Here is a 19003-nt window from a genome sequence, read left to right as displayed (position 1 = left end):
TAACCAACCAAGTAAACAATCAAACAAACATAAAACCGATACAAAAATCAAAGCACAAGAAAATAAATAACAATCTTCAGGTTTTGGAACAAGGCAATTGTAAAACAGAAAAATCTTCACATAACATCGGTCTATATATAAGTAACATGCTAAAACATTATTAACATAACAATGATGATGGTAATTTGGTATTAACAAATTAAAGTGTTATTTTTTTAACAGAACAAAACGGAAAACAAAAGAAAAACGACGGGATTAGGCCTATAATATAACACTGTCGCCGGCGTACGGAAAAACTGCATTGTGCAACAAGCATTATTGCATCCATCATAACAAATTAATAATTCCACTTCAACGCGTTCGTGTGCAAACCTTGTTGAACGCGTAGTCGGCCGCGTAGTTGTATCATAGGCGCGCGCGCCTTGAAGTCAATGAACTTTACGATCAAATGATTTTGGCGACGGAGTACCTCGCGGGTGAGTACCTTCACTGCTACTTCACTGCTGACATATGGGTACACCATGTATGCGGTTACTGTGCAGGTACTTCCGCTGAAGGGCCATTGAAGTACCCCGACTATGGTGTGCCTATAAGTCACCTACTCGGTGCATCGCAGTTGACTCTTAGGTGACGCATGGCGGAGTATCGATGTAAGTACTTTTGCTACGGGGTATCTACAGTATGGTGGCCGACGCTGGTACTTTGGTGTAGTACCAACGTCGGCCACAAAGGGATTGGGTACTCGGTAGTAGCAGCGGTAGTAGCCGCAAAGTAACATTGCAGCAGAGGTACTACGTCGCCAGGAATCTTGTAGTGTACACTACAGGATTCTCATGAGAGTAGCAGCGCTGCTACTCTCGAGTACCTACGTCGGCCACCAGACCCTTGTGGCCCAGCAAGCCGGCTGCAACTCACGAATACCTCGTGGCGTAGGTACTTTGAAGGTACTCCGAGTACCGACACTGGTACTCACCTGCCAGGTACTCTGCAGCTGAGTACCGACGTGGGTACTCTGGCAAAATAATGAGGCAAGCGGGTTGCCATCTCTTATTTATTTCTGTTGCCATATTGATTTATATTGATTAATATGTTCTTGATTTATGTTTCTTATTTTATTCTTTGGGCATTTTTTAATCGGATAAGTTAAGTAGGCCCATTAGTAAATGAGTAAATAAATAAGTAAATAAGCATGATAAGTAAGTAAATAACTAAAGTAGTAAGTAAGTAAATAAATAAGGAAATATGTAAATAAGTTATTAAATAAATAAGTACCCAAAGATGTAAATAAATAAATAAATATATAAATAAATAAATAAATAAATAAATAAATAAATAAATAAATAGGGAGATAGGTAAATAACTAATTATATAAATAAGTAAATAATTAGGTAAATAATAACTAAATAAGTAAATAAACAAGAAAATAACCAAGTAAATAAATAAGCAACTAAATAAATAAATGAATAAATAAATATCTAAATGAATAAGTGAAGATAAAAAATAAGTATAGGCCTATAAACAACTAAATAAATAGTGAAATAAGTAAAGAACTAAGTAAATTTATAAGTACATAAGTAAATAAATAAGTAAACAACTAAATAAATAAATAGGTAATAAATAAATCAGTAAGTAACTGAAGCAAATAATGAGTTAATGAATAAAACAACGCATGAACATGTCAATAAAATACATGATGCAATCTTTTCAAAACATTTCTGAAAAATAATACTTACTAAATGATTAATTAATTAAGATAAAAATTACAAATGAAAACAACCAAGCTGAGCAGCCATCAGCCAAGCAAACAGCTAACCAACCAACCAAGTAAACAATCAAACAAACATAAAACCGTGTTATTTTCCTAACAGAATAAAACGGAAAACAAAAGAAAAACAACGGAATTATAACACTGTCGCCGGCGCACGGAAAAACTGCATTGTGCAATAAACATTATTGCATCCATCATAACAAATTAATAATTCCACTTCAACGCGTTCGTGTGCAAGCATTGTTGAACGCGTAGTTGAACGCGCAGTCGGCCGCGTGGTTTACCACGGGCGCCGCGCGCTTGAAGTCAATGAACTTTATGATCAAAGGATTTTGGCGACGGAGTACCTCGCGGGTGAGTATCTTCACTGCTACTTCGCTGCTGACACATGGGTACACCATGGATGCGGTTACTGTGCAGGTACTTCCGCTGAAGGGCCATCGAAGTACCCCGACTATGGTGTGCCTATAAGTCACCTACTCGGCACACCGCAGTTGACTCTTAGGTGACGCATGGTGGAGTATCGATGTAAGTACTTTGCTACGGGGGTATCTACAGTATGTTGGCCGACGCCGGTACTTTGGTGTAGTACCAACATCGGCCACAAAGGGTTTGGGTACTCGGTAGTAGCAGCGGTAGTAGCCGCGAAGTACTATTGCAGCAGAGGTACTCCGTCGCCAGGAATCTTGTAGTGTATGTTTTGCTATGAGATTGGACTAAAGGCTAGATTAAACCACTAACATCACACCTTGTGAGAAATAGTCTTTTGAATCCATTTCAGTGAAAGTTCAAACCATTTCAAATGTGTTCACTGTTTTATTTCCTTGTAGGTTCCAGGTAATTTCCACGTATCAACACATGCAGCAGGGGCAGCACAACCTACTACACCAGACTTTGCACATATCATACATGAAGTAGCCTTTGGGGATGATATAACAGTATGTAACATTTCCTCATACAAGATGATCTCAGGGAACAAACCAAAAAGTCAGTGATGTCCAATAAAATTCACTAATTATGTTTGAATTGGAGAATAAACGATAGGAATTTTTGTTTTTACTATCCGCTACCGTGTGATAGACGACAGGCAGGTCCAATACTTTGAGTAGTGGATGTTGGCTCGAATGGTGTTCGTCGCATTGACGAACACCATTTGAACCTAATACCCATAGATTTCTTTCTTCCGCTCTTTTCTAACGTGCCTCTTTAGCTCAGTTGTTTAGAGCCTGGTGATAGTATTACGAAGGTTGCCAGTTCAAATCCGGCTTTTTTTGTTTTGGGGTTTGTTTTTTTCAAACGTTTATGTGCACTGGCTATTCTGGGAAAAATGTGTTCAAAGCTTTCATATGATACCAAATTATAGGTGGTTTCACAAAATGCTAAACAAATTAAAATTGGGGAGGGTTTATTTTTTCTTTCCTACCTTGTATGATTTTTTTAATGTGTATTTTAAACATTTTACTTGATTATATTTTATTACAGAATAAAAGTGTAAACGGAGCATTTAATCCATTAGCAGGAAGAGATATAAGTAAAGCTAAACGTGAGTAGTTGTTCTGTTGTGACTCCTGACTTAGGCAACGAAAAAAAGAAAATCTGTTCTACGGGCGGACGGACCTTTCAAGTAGGGTCGGTCGGTTGGGCTTTTTTTTTTTTTTAAATGACCCAAAAAATCACCAAAATCTGTAAATATTTGCAATTGCAAAAAAAAAAAATTTGTTCCTGAAATTGTCGAAATTTGGGTCGGTATTCATTTGTACAGGAAATTTTTTTCCCAATTTGTTCAATATCTGGGTCGGTCGGGCCCGTAGAACAGGGTTTTCTTTTTTCGTCGCCTTCTAGAGTCACATCTTCAAATAAACTTGACATATGGAATATTTGGGAATAGCAATGGGATTTTTCGCAATTTTTTCACCCTCCCCCCAAAAAAAAAAAAAAACACTGAGTAATTGAGTAGCTTAACAGTGTTATAAATCGGTAAGTAAAATCAAAATTAACCCCTGGTATTTTACCAGGTAATTTTTAGTAAAATGCCGTAATTTACCATAAAAATTCAGTAAAATAAGACACCATAAGGAAAAGATATTTTTGAGATGTCTTAAAATATGATGCATGGTTAGAAAAATTAAAGGTTTCTTTCAGGAAATTCTGTTGTACTTGGAATACTTATTATACTAAATAAGATTGATCTGATATTAGTTCTCAAAAACACGATGCATGGTTAGGAAATCAAAAGGTTTCCTTCAGACAATGCTGTTTTACTTGGAATACATATACTAAATGAGATTAACTGCTACTATATTTGGAATATCTTAATGTACCTTTTGATCAAAATTAAAGACCCATTCAGTGATCCCAGCGCAAGTGTAAAAATAAATCGAAATTATTTATAAATTGCTTAAAAGTAAAGAAGAAGTCATTCAAATTGTCATTTGATATTTTTGAAATGAAAAATTCGGCAAAAAAAACGAAGAAAACAACAGTATTGACGAAGTTGAAGCCTCATTCAAACACATGTACCGTATTCATTCTAATAAGCGCCCTGTCATTTTGGGTGGGCGCTTATTTTTTACCTGGTTTACCTAATTTTTTTTTTTGTTAGGGGCGTTTATTAGAGACAAATTTATGTAGGTTATAAATGGGTCCTGAGAATGTTCTAGTAGCTTTTCTGATGTAGAAATCTAGTCCTCCAGCTATTTCACTGTATCGACATCTATCCGTCACTTCAACATTGATGGTACCCGCCTTTAGCAAATTAAAAATACCCTGGGTGGGCGCTTATTGGGGCATGGGCGCTTATTGGAATGAATACGGTAGTTAATTTATATACTGTCTGTATATAAATTACAGATTCATGTAAATGCCTTTTTTTGTCTTAAATACTCTGCTTTCGGCTGAACCACTAGCAGGCTTTGTTAGCACATCTATGACAATGACAAAGATACAAAAATCCGAATTTTGATGATTTTTACAATCATCTGGATGAGCAAATCACTGATTGGGCATTTAATACTTTGCAATGCAATATGTAAACCAAATGGTTCAAAAAGGTCTCTAAAAGAAAAACAAACAAATGTCTCAAAAACATGATGCAGGGTAAGAAAATCAAAAGGTTCCTTCAGGAAAAGGTTTTTACATGTACACTTTTATTCACCAAGTTTTTATAACAAAAGGGTTTAAGGAATTGGATAGCAATGTTTGCACAGTATTTATTGTGGGACCAGAGAGCACATCAGACGTATTGAATTGCATTCTGAATACGAGGAATGTCCTGATATCAAATAATTTTGAATGGTTTCAAAAGGGTTGGAAACGCTGATAAATATACGAAACAGCATAGATCTGGGCCAAAAAAGTGCATTTAATCGACAGATCTAATAGACCTGTGACGTCTGCGTCACGTCACGGGTCTATACATGTACAGGTAGCCGGGTATAGCCCCCTTCATCTGGACAGACGCCACCAACGGCATCTATCTCTAGTTCCGAAAAACTCTGGGTTGCTAGTTAAACTATTGGGCTGAGTACATTGCTCAGGGGTGATTTGTGGCAAATCTAGTTACCTAATGGGATCACAAAATTGGGAGAGATTACTGAATCCGGTACAAGACTGCCCTACTCCAACCATAAACCCTAACCCTAAGTTGTACTCAGTTCACCAATTGTACCAACAATTGTGTGTGAATAATTTGCTGACCTTTGTGTCTTCCATTTTTTTTTCAGCTGAAATGTCACATGACTATTACATGAAAGTAGTACCTACAGTGTATGAAGATTTATGGGGTGAACAAAAACTATCCTATCAGTACACATATGCATATAAGGTGAGTAAGAATAGAATCCAAGGAGTTAAAAATGTGACTTCTGTCTAGTCTGAAGGGTCGCTAGTCCAAAGGTTCTCTAGTCCGAAAACCAAATTCAGTTCGCTAATCCGAAGGTTCTCTTGTCCGAATATAGAATAAGGTTTAGGGTTAGGGTTAGCGAGCCTCATTCTATATTCGAACTAGAGAACCTTATTTATTATTCGGACTAGAGAACCCGATATTCGGACTAGTGAACCTTTGTCAGAATTCGGACTAGCGAATGGTAAATTACGTTTTCAGACTAGCGAACCTTCGGACTAAGGAGCTTTCAGGCTAGGGAACCTTCAGACTAGTATATGCCAACATGTTTGCACTGTCGGTGTCCTTGGAGCAGGGTGGTTAATTTAATAACTGTTATGGGAATTGCATCACACAATGCGGGCACATCACCACTGTTTGTGCGTTGAGTATCATTGAGCATGACAACAGCCCATTGGTGATGTAGTTGCAATTAATTTGGCAAAGAATCAGACATGATTGATAAGTCTGTTTTGATAAGAAATGGTCTATTGAATCCCTGCATGGGGTGGCTATGTACCAAGTTAACAAAGGCATAGGAGTAGGTAGTGATATTGTGATGCGTGTCGGGTGTGTATGCACAGGCGAACCATTGCTGCTATGGGTGTAGCAAATGTTCAGTGAATGAGACTGCAACAGCAGATGGTGTAGTGACCCATCACAGACATGTGGTAATGCGTATATAGGCATCTCAATCTTAAAGCCTACAAAAAGAGAAAGAACTATTTGGTCACGACTATAAAATGTCTCAATAAACTATTATTATATTTATAAACAACATCTTAATTGTATAACTTGATAATAAATTTATCATGCTTTTCTCATCAAACTCTAGGAATACACATCATATGGCCACGGTCATCGTGTACTTCCAGCTATCTGGTTTAGATATGACATCAGCCCTATAACTGTAAAATACCATGAAAAGAGGGCCATTCTACACTTTTATAACCACTGTAAGTAATAATGATTCACCGACATCAATTTATAGTTTCTAACATTTTTTTTTTTTTTAAACACAGGAATATGCATCATACGGACACGGTCGTCGGATACTCCCGGCGATTTGGTTCCGCTATGAAATAAGCGCAATTACCGTTAAATATCACGAAAAGAGACCACCTGTGTACACATTCATTACAACAGTGAGTACTTAACAATATTGCACCTGGATAAACACACAATGGCATAGGCACTAGAGGGGAGCCAATAAGATCTTCAAATCACAATACAAATGTTCACTGCAGTTCACCCTGATGTGGCAGCTACGTCAGTGCGCATTTCATTGGGCGCTGCTTCAAATCGCTAGCAGTCGCTCAAAATGCTGACGCACACGCTTATAGTCACTGCTTGGATGCTCAAGCGAAATTGCTGCCTCAACGCATTGACGTCACTGCCACATTAGGGTGAAAAATGGTAGAGTGAAAGGTTTGCAGTGTACCTATCTGTTTGTAGATCTTGTTGCTGTGTTGCGCAAACTTGAAATTTGTGAAATGAATGGGATGGCTTGAAAACCTGACCGCTGGCACCATCACAGAACCAGCAGTTGAACGTGGTTAACAATAACATGTTTAAACCACCTGCTCTGCCAGGTCGTCAGCGGTCATCAGGCAGTAAGGTTTTGAAACCATCCCTAATGCTCTTTGTATGGTTAACCTAGACAACTTTATGTACTACAGGGTGTCCCAAAAACACAGGCTCCAAAAAATGTGACTAAGTTTTTACTAGTGTCCATGTCGTAATTTTTTGTGCAATTTTAGGTTTTGGTTGGGAACAATATTTATCATAGGCAACATTTACATAGCTAAAGATTAGTCACATTTGTTTAAAAGGCCTGTTTTATTGGGACACCCTGTAGTTGCCTATGCCACTGAACAGATCACTAACACTCATTGGGACCATTAGCACTACACCTGCAATATATCTCAAGAACTTCAAGGGATTATCAGGGAATAGACAAGGCAGAACACCCTAAAAAATTATCAATATTTCAGATTTTTACACTTTTTTTGGCATAAAGTGAAGAAATGCCAAACTTGTAAGCAATCAGATCAAGTCAAAATCTGACATCAAAAAGAATGCAGATTTTAAGTATGTCGCATGAGGTCGTCGAATTCGGAAACCATGGTTATCTATGTACCTAACAGTCAATGCTATAATCGGAGCCAGGTATTAAAATATTGGTTTGTGTTTGACGATCTTTGGGCCTGTCACTCATTAATTTTGGTTATAATGAAGTTGAATATCGGTCTTAAATTGATCTTTCAAATGATGTTGTGCTGAAAAGCGCGCAAAATTTTTAACTTTCATAGCTAGAAGAGGGCGCAGAATGGATGTTGAATTGGTCAATTCAGCGCACCCCAAAGGGTGGCGCCCAGGGCACATGCTCCCTCTGCCCCCTCGCTATGCCACTGATCATACAGATCATTAAAACCTAACTTTTGCGAAGGTTGGCACGTTTGAAGGTGCAAAAATAACCATAATGCAAATTATCGTTGCGCTCGGAAATTTATCGCAACAAATCGTAAAGAAATTGTTTAGTTTTATTGACAGATGACACAAACTAATCTTCTTAATTTAGACTCGGATTATAGGATTGCAATTTGCACTTACCAAGGAACTTATGTGCATTGCTTTATGAAATAGACAGGAGATATTAATATTATCAAATCAGCCTTTTTATAATTATTAATTTTTTGGTGGTGGTTCAGTTTGACATAATTTTTTTGTACAGGAAATCTCTGATAATCTCTATCAATCTCTTCGGGTGCTCAAATGCATTTACAGTTGTAATGGATTTGGGTGACATGCTTGCTTTAGACATCAATTAGATGGTTTATATGACATGTTTGCGACTGAGTTTCCAGTGCTTAAATCCATCTTTACCTTACTCTTGCCAGTGTGCATGCATTTCTTCTTCTTGCAAATGAAACATTGAAACCAAAGGGTAGTGAGATCTCAAGTTGAGTGCTAAGCAGCCAGTATCTATGTCAATGTCTGTCAGGCCCTGGGCTCCATTTTGTGGGTGAGGGAGAGCAGGCAGTCAGGGATGACATGGTTGGCTGTCTGCTTCTCTACTCTACATTCACAGGCTGGGCTTTTGACTGATCCCCCATCTCCACCTGTTGGCATTAAACCAACCAACTCCAGTGTGTAGTCTGTTAAGCTTTGCTTGTGCTTGTTGTGGGAGATCAGACCCTGGATAGCTTTGTCAGGGATACAAGTTTCCGATTTTTTTACGGATTGCTAGGTTTTTTTTCTGGATCTACAATTTAATGATAATATTTCATCATGAAAAGGGCGAACAAAAGTTTGAATTTAAAGCATGTACAATCTAATATGAAATTAGTTAATTTTTTTCTATATTTTTTGGCATATTTGTAATTTTTGCGCATGTCCTAACTTGCGCCTAAATAGAATCAGCCAAATGTGTTGTGTTTGTATGTCAACAGAGCAATTTTGACATAAAGTCATAATTATGACTTGAAATCCGCCATAACTCCATGTTAAACAGTCAAAATAGCCAGTGGAGTTTCTTTTACGTTACCTTGTTATTTCGGTTTAAAATGGACAAAAACCCTTTCTGGCAGTTATTACTAATATTATTTCAGCATTTTGGCTAAATAATAACAACATTTAAATTTGACGGAAATCGTACATTATGGCTTTAAATATAACTGTGTGCAAATTTATGCAACCAAAAACACAATTTCACCAAAACTGACTGACTTGCCCTCACCCAATGACTTGTCCATGGGACTCACAGGTACACGAACACCCAGGCATTTGCTTCAGTTAGTGCAACATCTGGGTATGCTGGACCTTTTTTTTAATCTCTCTGCATTATCTTGCCAATACTAATTGCCAAAGCATGTTGCTAACACAGGATCAGATTTTACAAAAAAGAATTTCACTGGTGCAATGTATTCATCTGTCTGTCTATTACTGTCTGATTCTGTCTGTCTGTCTGTCTGTCTGTCCATCTATATGGCTATGTGCTTGCCTATGTTATGTATCTATGTGTAATGTGCATACTGGTATGTTTACCAACAAAACATTTCATTATCAGTCACTCTCACATCCATTATAGCATGGTAAAGGTTCATAGGTTTTAAAATATTATCAAAAAATTGTTTTTAGACTTGAATTTTTGATGTGTGACACCATACTTTCATCTGGAGTCTGAAGATGTTGGGATTGAATTGCCCTTATGCAAAAAAAACCAAAACAAGTTGTGCGCATTTGAATTTTTTTTCACTTACAAAGAAAAAAACGGAAAAATCACAAAAAAAATAATATAAAACACTACTGGAGTAAACATTTACACATTACGCAACAAACGAGCATAGTGAAAAACTACTGCAGGTTGAAAGGGTGTCATAAATATTCTTGAATATGAAGAAATGTGATTTATTTGTGTGTGTGTCGGAGAAACCCACTGTAAATTCCCATTCCAATTTGCAGCAAAAAGGGTATTTTTTTCCATTTCAAGACATGGATTAAAAAACAAACAAAAAATGCATTTCGCATTTGACTTTTTGGACCTGCTACAGGAAACAAACATGCGGTTTTTTTGGCCTTATATGGTGACATCTAAAGAAGAGGGTTAACATCCACACAAAAATGAAATTGTTGTAAGTGTCCCGATGCAAGGGTAAGTTGAAAATGAATTGCAGTCATTTTATATTTGGTGTGTGTTGTTATATCTTTCAGGTGTGTGCCATCGTAGGAGGTACATTCACAGTAGCAGGTATCATTGATTCCTTCATATTCACAGCAGCTGAAGTATTCAAGAAAGCAGAGCTCGGCAAACTTCATTGATGATGGGTTCCTGTAGGTTTATGACATAGATATAGCTCAAATACTGCCAACCTGAAGCTTGCTGACATATGGGCAGCAGTGTTTACTCTCTCTCTTTGGAAATTCGGGTGCACAAAACAAAGCATTTTTTTCCCAAAATTGGACCAATTTTGGCTCAAAAAGTCCTCATATATTGACTTATTGTAATACAGAATTACAATTTCTTATGCGCCAAGTCTTAATTTTCAATAGGCCAATTTTCAGAGGACACACAGCCTCTGAGTAAACACTGGTGGGCACCGAACTCCTGGGACCAAACTTGTGTGTACCAATGAGGCGGGCATGGGAAGCAAATGGGATAATTTCTGATAATATTTGACAAGAAACAGGTATGAAATAATTAAATTATCAAACGTTATAGCAATAAATTATGTGTGTGCCCAGGAGGTAGGTTTAGGGGCACAAACCCTGGGTTTATGCAAAAAACATGTCAAATCGGCCTACTTTAGGCAAAATGATTTCAGCCACTCAGCCACCGCAATCCCACCTCCTCGGTTGAATTGTTTCTGCACATGCAACTTTTTTTTGTACATTTCAAAATCCCTGTCTTTCATCTCTGCCCAAATATGCCTTGCCATATCATAAGCACTACTGCTCACACATACCACTGCCCTAGTGTCAAAGTCAAGCTGGTGTACATGTACATTTCATTATTGTAAAGGTTGTGCAGATTTCATAGAATTATGGATTTCATTATAGACAGACATCGTGCTATTCCAGTTGAAATCATACACCGCCATATGGAAGACATGACATAATCTCCCACGAGGAGTGTAAATTTCAAATGGAGTCACCCATTAAGGTAACCCCATTTGAAATCCACAGGAGAAGATCAATGTCATGTCTTCCATAGGGAGTGTATGGATACCAACTGGAATAGCCCATTTCCAAAAGATTACCTATTGACATACAGCTGTCTCTGTTTTACAGTTAAGCAGAACAGAAGTTGAAAACAAAATGCAGAAATATAGAGTAATTTCATATGTGGCATAAATATCCACAATTTACCGTTGACAAGACACCTTGGTCTGGGGCGGACATTTTAAAAATGAATTTAGAAGAGCAGCAACGGCATCACTTGCAATACATTCTAAATCTAAACGTTAAATCTACATCATATGAAAAATTTGAGGAAATTCGCACGAGTCCGTTATATTTTAGGGCCATTTGTCTATAACTGGTCTTTACATGTAGCCCTATGGAGAGAGTGCCCGTTGAGGGCGCTTATAACCCCATTTAGGAACAAAAATGTGATTTAAAAAAACGGACTCGTCTGAATTTTCTAAAATTTTCAGAGTATGTAGTATGAACATGTAGAAATATAGTCAAGTAGTTGCCCTACCTGCTCTTCTCCTAAAAAATAAAAAGTCCTATACCTCAATGATAATGAAACCTAGGTGAATTAAGAACCTTTTCGATAAATCCCATAAGCCTTTGTGGGTAGACCGGTGATGCCAATGTGCATTATCGTTACGGCGCACATCGTTATTGCGCACTTCGCGGCTTTGAAATGCGCAGTAACGATGTTTGTTAAACGATGTGCACATTGGCGTGACGTCAAATGACACCACCTCAGGTGTACCCACAAAGGCTTATGGTTTTAAGAGACAGTGGTCAAGAAGGAACAAGCAGCTACTTAAAACCAGGGATTCCATAATTCAGTACAATTGGTGGGCCGTGTATTTGAACTATATCCATGTCAGCTTGTATAATCAGTCTTAACTGACCAAAGATGACATCATCATTCTGGTTTAAGGGGGCATTCAGGATCACTTATCATTAAAAGTAATGTACATAAAAGTATACATTTTCAGAAAGGAAATGACACAAGGAATCCAACTAGCACGGCAGATTTCTGCAAAAATGAGCAGTTTTTGAGAAAGCTCCAAAATTGATTTTCCATGTCAATTTTTTTTTGGTCCGCCATAACAACTTACCCAAAATATCAAAATGGATGAAAATTGCATATATGTTCTTAAGACACACATCTAGAAAGTGTTTTCTTAAATTTTTTCTTCGTTTTAAAAATTTCGACTTTTTTTTTCTATTTTGACCAAAATTTGAGATAATTTAAGGTATATTTTCAAAACGAAGAAAAAATTCAAAAATTTGAGAAAAAACTTTCTAGATTTGTGTCTTTAGAACACAGATATGCCATTTTTGTTCATTTTGATATTTAGGATAAGTTGTTATGGCGGACCGAAAAAAAATTGGCATGGAAAATCAATTTTGGTGCTTTTCTCAAAAACTGCTCATTTTTGCAGAAATCTGCCATGCTAGTTGGATTCCTTGCATCATTTACTTTCTGAAAATGTATACTTTTATGTACTTACCATCATTACTTTTAAAGATACAATACAAAACAATGTCTAAAATTTCCCACTTTGAGTGACCCTGCATGCCACCTTAAGAAGAGCACACAGATGAAGTGCAATAAGTACGGTTATGATGGTCAAGAGATGATGCCAGCTTTACAAGTAAGATTGACTAAAAATAGGCATTCCAAATTGGGTTTTTTATATAGATTGGGCCTGGTTATTTGAAATAGTATGGGTGTAGTATAAAAAGTAGCCTTTTTCTGTTTTCTGCATGTAAGTTTAGAATGATTTGTTTGTATTGTTTGTTACTGTTCATGGGGTTACAGACACGATGCATATTATTTTGATGGCTTGATTGAAAAAAAAGTAACAATTGGCCAGAGGTCATGTCAATTATTACTTTTAGGAAAGGTTCTTTTAGCATCATAAATATCAGGCAAATGTTACAGCTATGATCAAGCTTATGTAATATATAAGTCCTATATGATGGCTTTCTTAACTGTTGTTGTGAGGGTTTGGGAGCATAAATAGTCCCATTCCTCTGGGCACCATTCCCACTTCCACATCTCTGGGGATGCCTGATTACATCACTGATCAGAAACTTACTTTGTTTCAGTGTCTGTAACCTGTAACCTTGTGTATGTTTACCTCTTGACGGGTTCAAATCTGTATACCAAATTGTTTTTGGTCCAAAGTTTTTTTGTTCTAATAGGTTTTTGTTCCAAAGGGTTTTTGTTCCATAATGTTTTTGCTCCGAAAGAACTTTCTTCCGAATGTTGTTTGATCTGAATAGTCATTTTTCCAAAAGGTCTCCTCCCCCCCCCCCCCGACAGGTTTTTACTATGAAAGGTTATTACTCTGAAAATGACAAGGGTGTTTTCGCACCAAAAGGCTTTTGCTACAAAGGGTTGTTTCTTCACAATGGTTTTTGCTTTTTGGGAGTAATGATATGTATACCATTTTCAGACTGTTGCACCGTCGGAATAAAATCTTTCGGGATATGAAATTTTTGGAGAAGTAATCTTTCAGAACAATGACCATTTAGAGCAATGACTGACAGTTTCAGACAAACAAACCTTAAGACAAATGACCTTTTAGAACAAATAACCCTTCGGAGCAAAAATATTTTGGATGTATGACCTTCCATATAAAAGCAGCAAAAACACTTAAGAGAATCGCTCTGTTCCACTCTTAACAAGGTTAGACAATCCAGGGTAAAATCCCAGAAAGGCTGATTGTTAGAGGAGTTTTAGTAACTGTTTAAAACCAATATGACTAAAATTATGTACATTGGTTTGGAGAAATGGTTTGTATTTCAAATTCTACTATAAGATGAGAGTACTACGTTCATTTTTATATTCTATTTATTGCTGCTGGACAATGGAGAAGTATGGTAAGAAAAACAAAAAAACAAGCCATTTCAAGAAAATACTTTCCATAAAAATTGTAGGAAATCTATAATACTTCCGATTCATTGTTAAGCCTTTGGATGAAGTTGGATTAAGTTTGTTCTTGATATGACCTTAATATATTTCTTACCATACTTTCCTTTAACAAGTGCGTATTTTGCCAAACTGACAATTTTGTCAGGTAACTAATTTTTTTCGATCAATGTGAGCAATCCACATGTTGGATAAGTAATTTTTGTTGTTTGGACTAACACTTTAGCATTAGCAGCCTGACTTGTCGATGTCAACAAACAACAGAAATGAGGCACAGCTCTAAGCAGCCTCATAATGTGTCACACCGATGAACAAAGTTGAATTCCATTGATTGGATTAACATGGGCTACTCTAATATCCCTGGAAGCAGTTGTAACATTTACTAAAGCACCATTTCACATTTACTAAATGACCACTTCAGTGAATCAAATGGATGTCATTGCTGCCATACAGTACCCCTTGATGCTGATGTAACATGTGTTATAGCGCCCTCATAGTCAGTCTAATAGAGTGAGGGTGTATACAGTTTACAATGAATTTCACTCGTTAGTTGTCATATTTATATCCTATCACTACCGGATTCCTATTGTTGCAATCCCCAGGGGTACACTGCTGCCCAGCTACTTCATTGGTACGGGGTACGCTAGAGTACCTGTGTGGGTACTCTACTAGAGCACTGGTACTGGATTGGTACTGCACTGGTGCTCTAGAGTAGCCACAAAGTAGCTAGGCAGCAGCAGTGTACCTCTCGGCAGCATTAGGAATCCAGTAGTGAATAGCAGTGAATAACTGTAATCAATTTAATTTTGTGAGATTTTGACAAGGACAGTCACTGCTATCTGTACAGTTAGTGAAGTAAAGGCTATTTAATGAAAATATCTTGGTTCCAAACATAAGTTCTTGAATTATGTAAGTGCTGTTGGGTGTGTCTAGTCATTCCCAGCATTGCAATGTCCAATTAGTGACACATCAAATGGTCACAAAATTTGTTGGTCTTTTTAATTAATTTTTTTTTAAATTTGTGAATGTGTTATATGGCTGTAATTTTCATGTGTATGGGTGAGTTTTGTGTACGTTTGGGTATGTGCGGATAACTCGTTAATGAGAAAATAATTGTGAAAGTAGTAATATTTTTAGTATCCCGTGAATGCTCTTGGTTATAAAAGGTGGGTAGTAGAAGGCTGCAATAAATAAATTGACTTTGTAAATTTTTTTTTCTATTTTTGAAAATATTTGAAAGACCCAATTTCTTAGGGCAATGCATGGATATGAGAGGATGTAGCATATATAATGTTGTCAAAGTGGAATTTTTTGTGAGAATCAATTTTCACGATTTGCCAATTTTGAACAATTTCACTCTTTTTTAAATTCACGGTAAATTCTATGCTTCCTTACACTTATCTATTCACACATAAAAGGGATGTATTCACACATTGTTATTTTCGCGGAAGGTGAAAAATGTGAAAATAAACGCATCGCAAAAATTTCCACTTTTACCATAATTTAGATAAGTAAAGCATTGTTGAATTCAAAGTTGTTTTTAGTTTCAAGGTGTAACTTATGATAAGAATTGTTTATATAAATGTACAAAGTTGAATTAATTATATTAATATACTGTATAACAGTCAATTTTGTTTTTGTTTTAAAGTAGAGTAATAAGTCATTGTTTCCTCATTTGGGGTAAAGTGTTCTACTGGGGGCTTTAACATTGTAAAGGTATTAAGCAGAAAATTATGTTTGGAGTATACATCCATCATGCCTCTTATAAAAAAATACACTACTCAAAAAAAATCTAAAAGGATCAGAATCCGACAATCATGATTTGCTGGTGAAGTAACATAATAAATCAGATTAACTACCTTATCAATAGGTGAAAACAATTTTGAATATATCATACTGCACTACAAGCAGGTTGCACTCATCACCTGCGTATGTCTGCAATCATAGATTAAATACAATACCGGTCTTTTAAAAGATACTAATCTTACAGCTGCGAGTGATCAGCATGGTTCAATGCCGAGGTACCGCATGAACGTACAAGTGCAGCGTAGTTTATACAAAAATTGTTTTCACCTATTGCTATGGTGGTTAATCTGATTATTACATAACTTTGCAAGCGTAGTGGCCAAAGTGTTTTCAGTGTCATGGGACATGTACTTGGTAGTGCAAGTTTTCTCTTGCATGAACATTGCTGAATGAAATGACACTCATCTGATTTAAAATGTTAATGCTGTTTTCTAAAATTAATGCTAATTAATAAGTGTGAGCCTGTTTTTTGTTTTGTTTTTTGAGTAGTGTAGATGAACCTATGTTCTGGATGGAGTGATATGTTTACCCAATCTTGGTAATACATGTATATCCACACTTTGACTACTTAATGCCAGAAGTGGGGTAAGTGCAATAGCTGCCATGTGTAGATGAGTACAATATACTGTGTGTAAATTGTCAAATGTTCACAGGGCAGCTATTGCACTTACCCGCTTCTGGCACTGAGCAGTCAACTTGTCAGGGACATGCCAATATTGTGCGATTACAATATGTGACCGTACAGCACGAATGAGCCGTAAATTCCCTAAATTGTATTCTGAGTTACAGCGTAAAATGTGTACGAATGTCGTATTCAATGTCGTTGAAGGAGCAAAGTTTAACAAACTATAACCCAGCGTTTGGGTATCGTTTGAAGTCAAATGATATACCATTTTAAAGCTTATGATGTATATTTGTTAAACATGAAATAAAACAAAATTGACCGGGGGAGGAATTTACGGCTCATTCGCCGTGAACGGTCACATATGTAGAGCTGCCTTTAATGAGCAATATGTAGTCTGCCCTCATGAGAACTCGCTGTCTCCTACTTAATCCTTGCATCATTTTGTACATTTTTGGAGGACTTGGGCCAAAAGGTGAAGGTGCTATACAAAGTTAAGCAAACCATTTATGTAGATTTATATGCTGCTGTAAATTGCTTAAAAACTAAAGCAAATTCATATTCGGTGTTAAGTTGCAGGTGATAGCAATGGGTTTGTTCTGACTTAGTGAATGCAGAGTAATACAGTCTTTTTGGTACCTTGATCCTAGCTTGGAACCAGTGATGAGAATAACTCCACTGATGTCACCCACAACTGATGCACACCGAATTATACAACATTTTGGGTACTTGGCATCAGGCAGCATAAATAAAACCCAAGATTTGCATAGGTGATATTTATTTTAGGTATTTAAAGTTACACAGTCGTTGTTTTTAATATCATTGTTTGTACCAAATCACTTCATTATTATCATTTGCTTTTTATCTGTTTTATAATTCAAATAAGTTTGGCATATTGATGAATAACCATTCTCCAACATGACAAACTATAACAATACAACAGGCTAATTTCTTTTAAGGATACGCCAGAATTTTCGATATTTTCAGTAAATTATGACTATTTTTTTTAGATCATGATTTATATTGGGAAGCAGAGTATTATTTTGAATTGATATTACCTGATCGTTTATCTTCCTATAATAATTGTTCCACCTATAATCAAATTACCCACACACACCACCATCTCCCCCCCCCACACACACACACACAGACACCTACAGAACCAACACACCCCACCCCTGTACCCACCCAAAAGAATACACCATGTGTGTACACACCCACAAATACACAACACATGCAGATAAAAAACATATTTTGTTGGCTATTATTTTCCAATGTGATAGATGCTCTGCTAAGCTGCCTTATTTATTCATTTTCAAGTAGGATGTTGCCTACCTCTATGTGTATGGTATAGGGCCTACATGTATCTATAATGATGCTATATTTCTTTAATAAAAAATACAAAACACGTCTTCCTAATATGGTGTACTCTTGTCCTTATTTGGAGTGTTTTTAGCAACGGAGAAAACTGCGGCGACATTTACGAACGGCAAAAATTGTGCGACAAATGCAGTTGGTTCATATTAATACAAAATATTAAAGCCACACGTTGCTATTCCTCGTTTCCCTGGAAAATGACATGAGAGTAACATGAGTAGGTGTAAATTACACCTTGAGCACAGGGATAGTCTAACAATTAGGGTCAGATTTTCCCCTGGGCCACCCAATGCGCCCTACAATAGGATACATAGGACTACAACTGGTCAGTAAGACTGTCACTTCCACATCTGTTCAAGTAATGGCAACTTGGCAAGCCCAAAAAATAACTTCTCGGTAGTCCACTTGCCCATTGTGTATACGCTGGCCATTACATTTTATTTGCATTAACATGATTAATGTGTGTAGAAGTACAATTGATAGATTTTCACATCTGATCTTTTCAGTCGCCGTACTCCATCTGTTAGCTTCCCAAGTGATATTTTTTACTTGGGCTTTCGCGATCAATCAACTGGTAGATCCTACAATCGGGTTTTTAATCAGAATTGTACGGTAAGCGAGCCCTCATTATTATGCCAAGATATGTTGCATTTCATTATATACATAATTACATTTACTGTATTTTTACTCAATCAATTCACACAGGGTCTGTGTCTTCCCCAATTCCTCGCATGAGGCACGAAAGCTTTTTTTTCTGTACGAGGTCCCAGACATATCAATGACAGCAACTGTATCTAATACAGAGACCCAGTCAGTAGCCCCAAAGAGCCCGATGTCCCATAACTGATTGTTCAGCCAAAGAAACATATGTAACTATACAATAACTATGTCAGCAGTAGATAGCTACTTCAGCAATACCAATATCAGCAG

At 36.8% G+C, this 19003-nt stretch overlaps 1 protein-coding gene across 2 annotated transcripts in view; it reads left to right on the top strand.

Annotated features, from left to right (window-relative positions):
- The window catches only part of LOC140147898 (endoplasmic reticulum-Golgi intermediate compartment protein 1-like), a 35478-nt gene extending 24046 nt beyond the window's left edge, over positions 1–11432 (top strand). The window contains exons 6-10 of one of the 2 annotated variants that reach the window (XM_072169686.1): positions 2599–2706; positions 3251–3311; positions 5491–5591; positions 6671–6793; positions 10362–11432. In XM_072169686.1, the coding sequence (XP_072025787.1) occupies positions 2599–2706; positions 3251–3311; positions 5491–5591; positions 6671–6793; positions 10362–10469 (501 nt within the window). In that variant the 3' untranslated portion in view covers positions 10470–11432. Of the gene's footprint in view, positions 1–2598; positions 2707–3250; positions 3312–5490; positions 5592–6483; positions 6605–6670; positions 6794–10361 lie in introns of both variants that reach the window. The other variant, XM_072169687.1, reaches the window with a different exon arrangement.
- Positions 11433–19003: the final 7571 nt, after the last annotated feature.

Source organism: Amphiura filiformis, chromosome 3 (assembly GCF_039555335.1).
Source record: "Amphiura filiformis chromosome 3, Afil_fr2py, whole genome shotgun sequence".
Classification (NCBI taxonomy): Eukaryota; Metazoa; Echinodermata; class Ophiuroidea; order Amphilepidida; family Amphiuridae; genus Amphiura; species Amphiura filiformis.
Note: the sequence above shows the minus strand (reverse complement) of the source record. Positions and strands in the feature narration are given on the sequence as shown.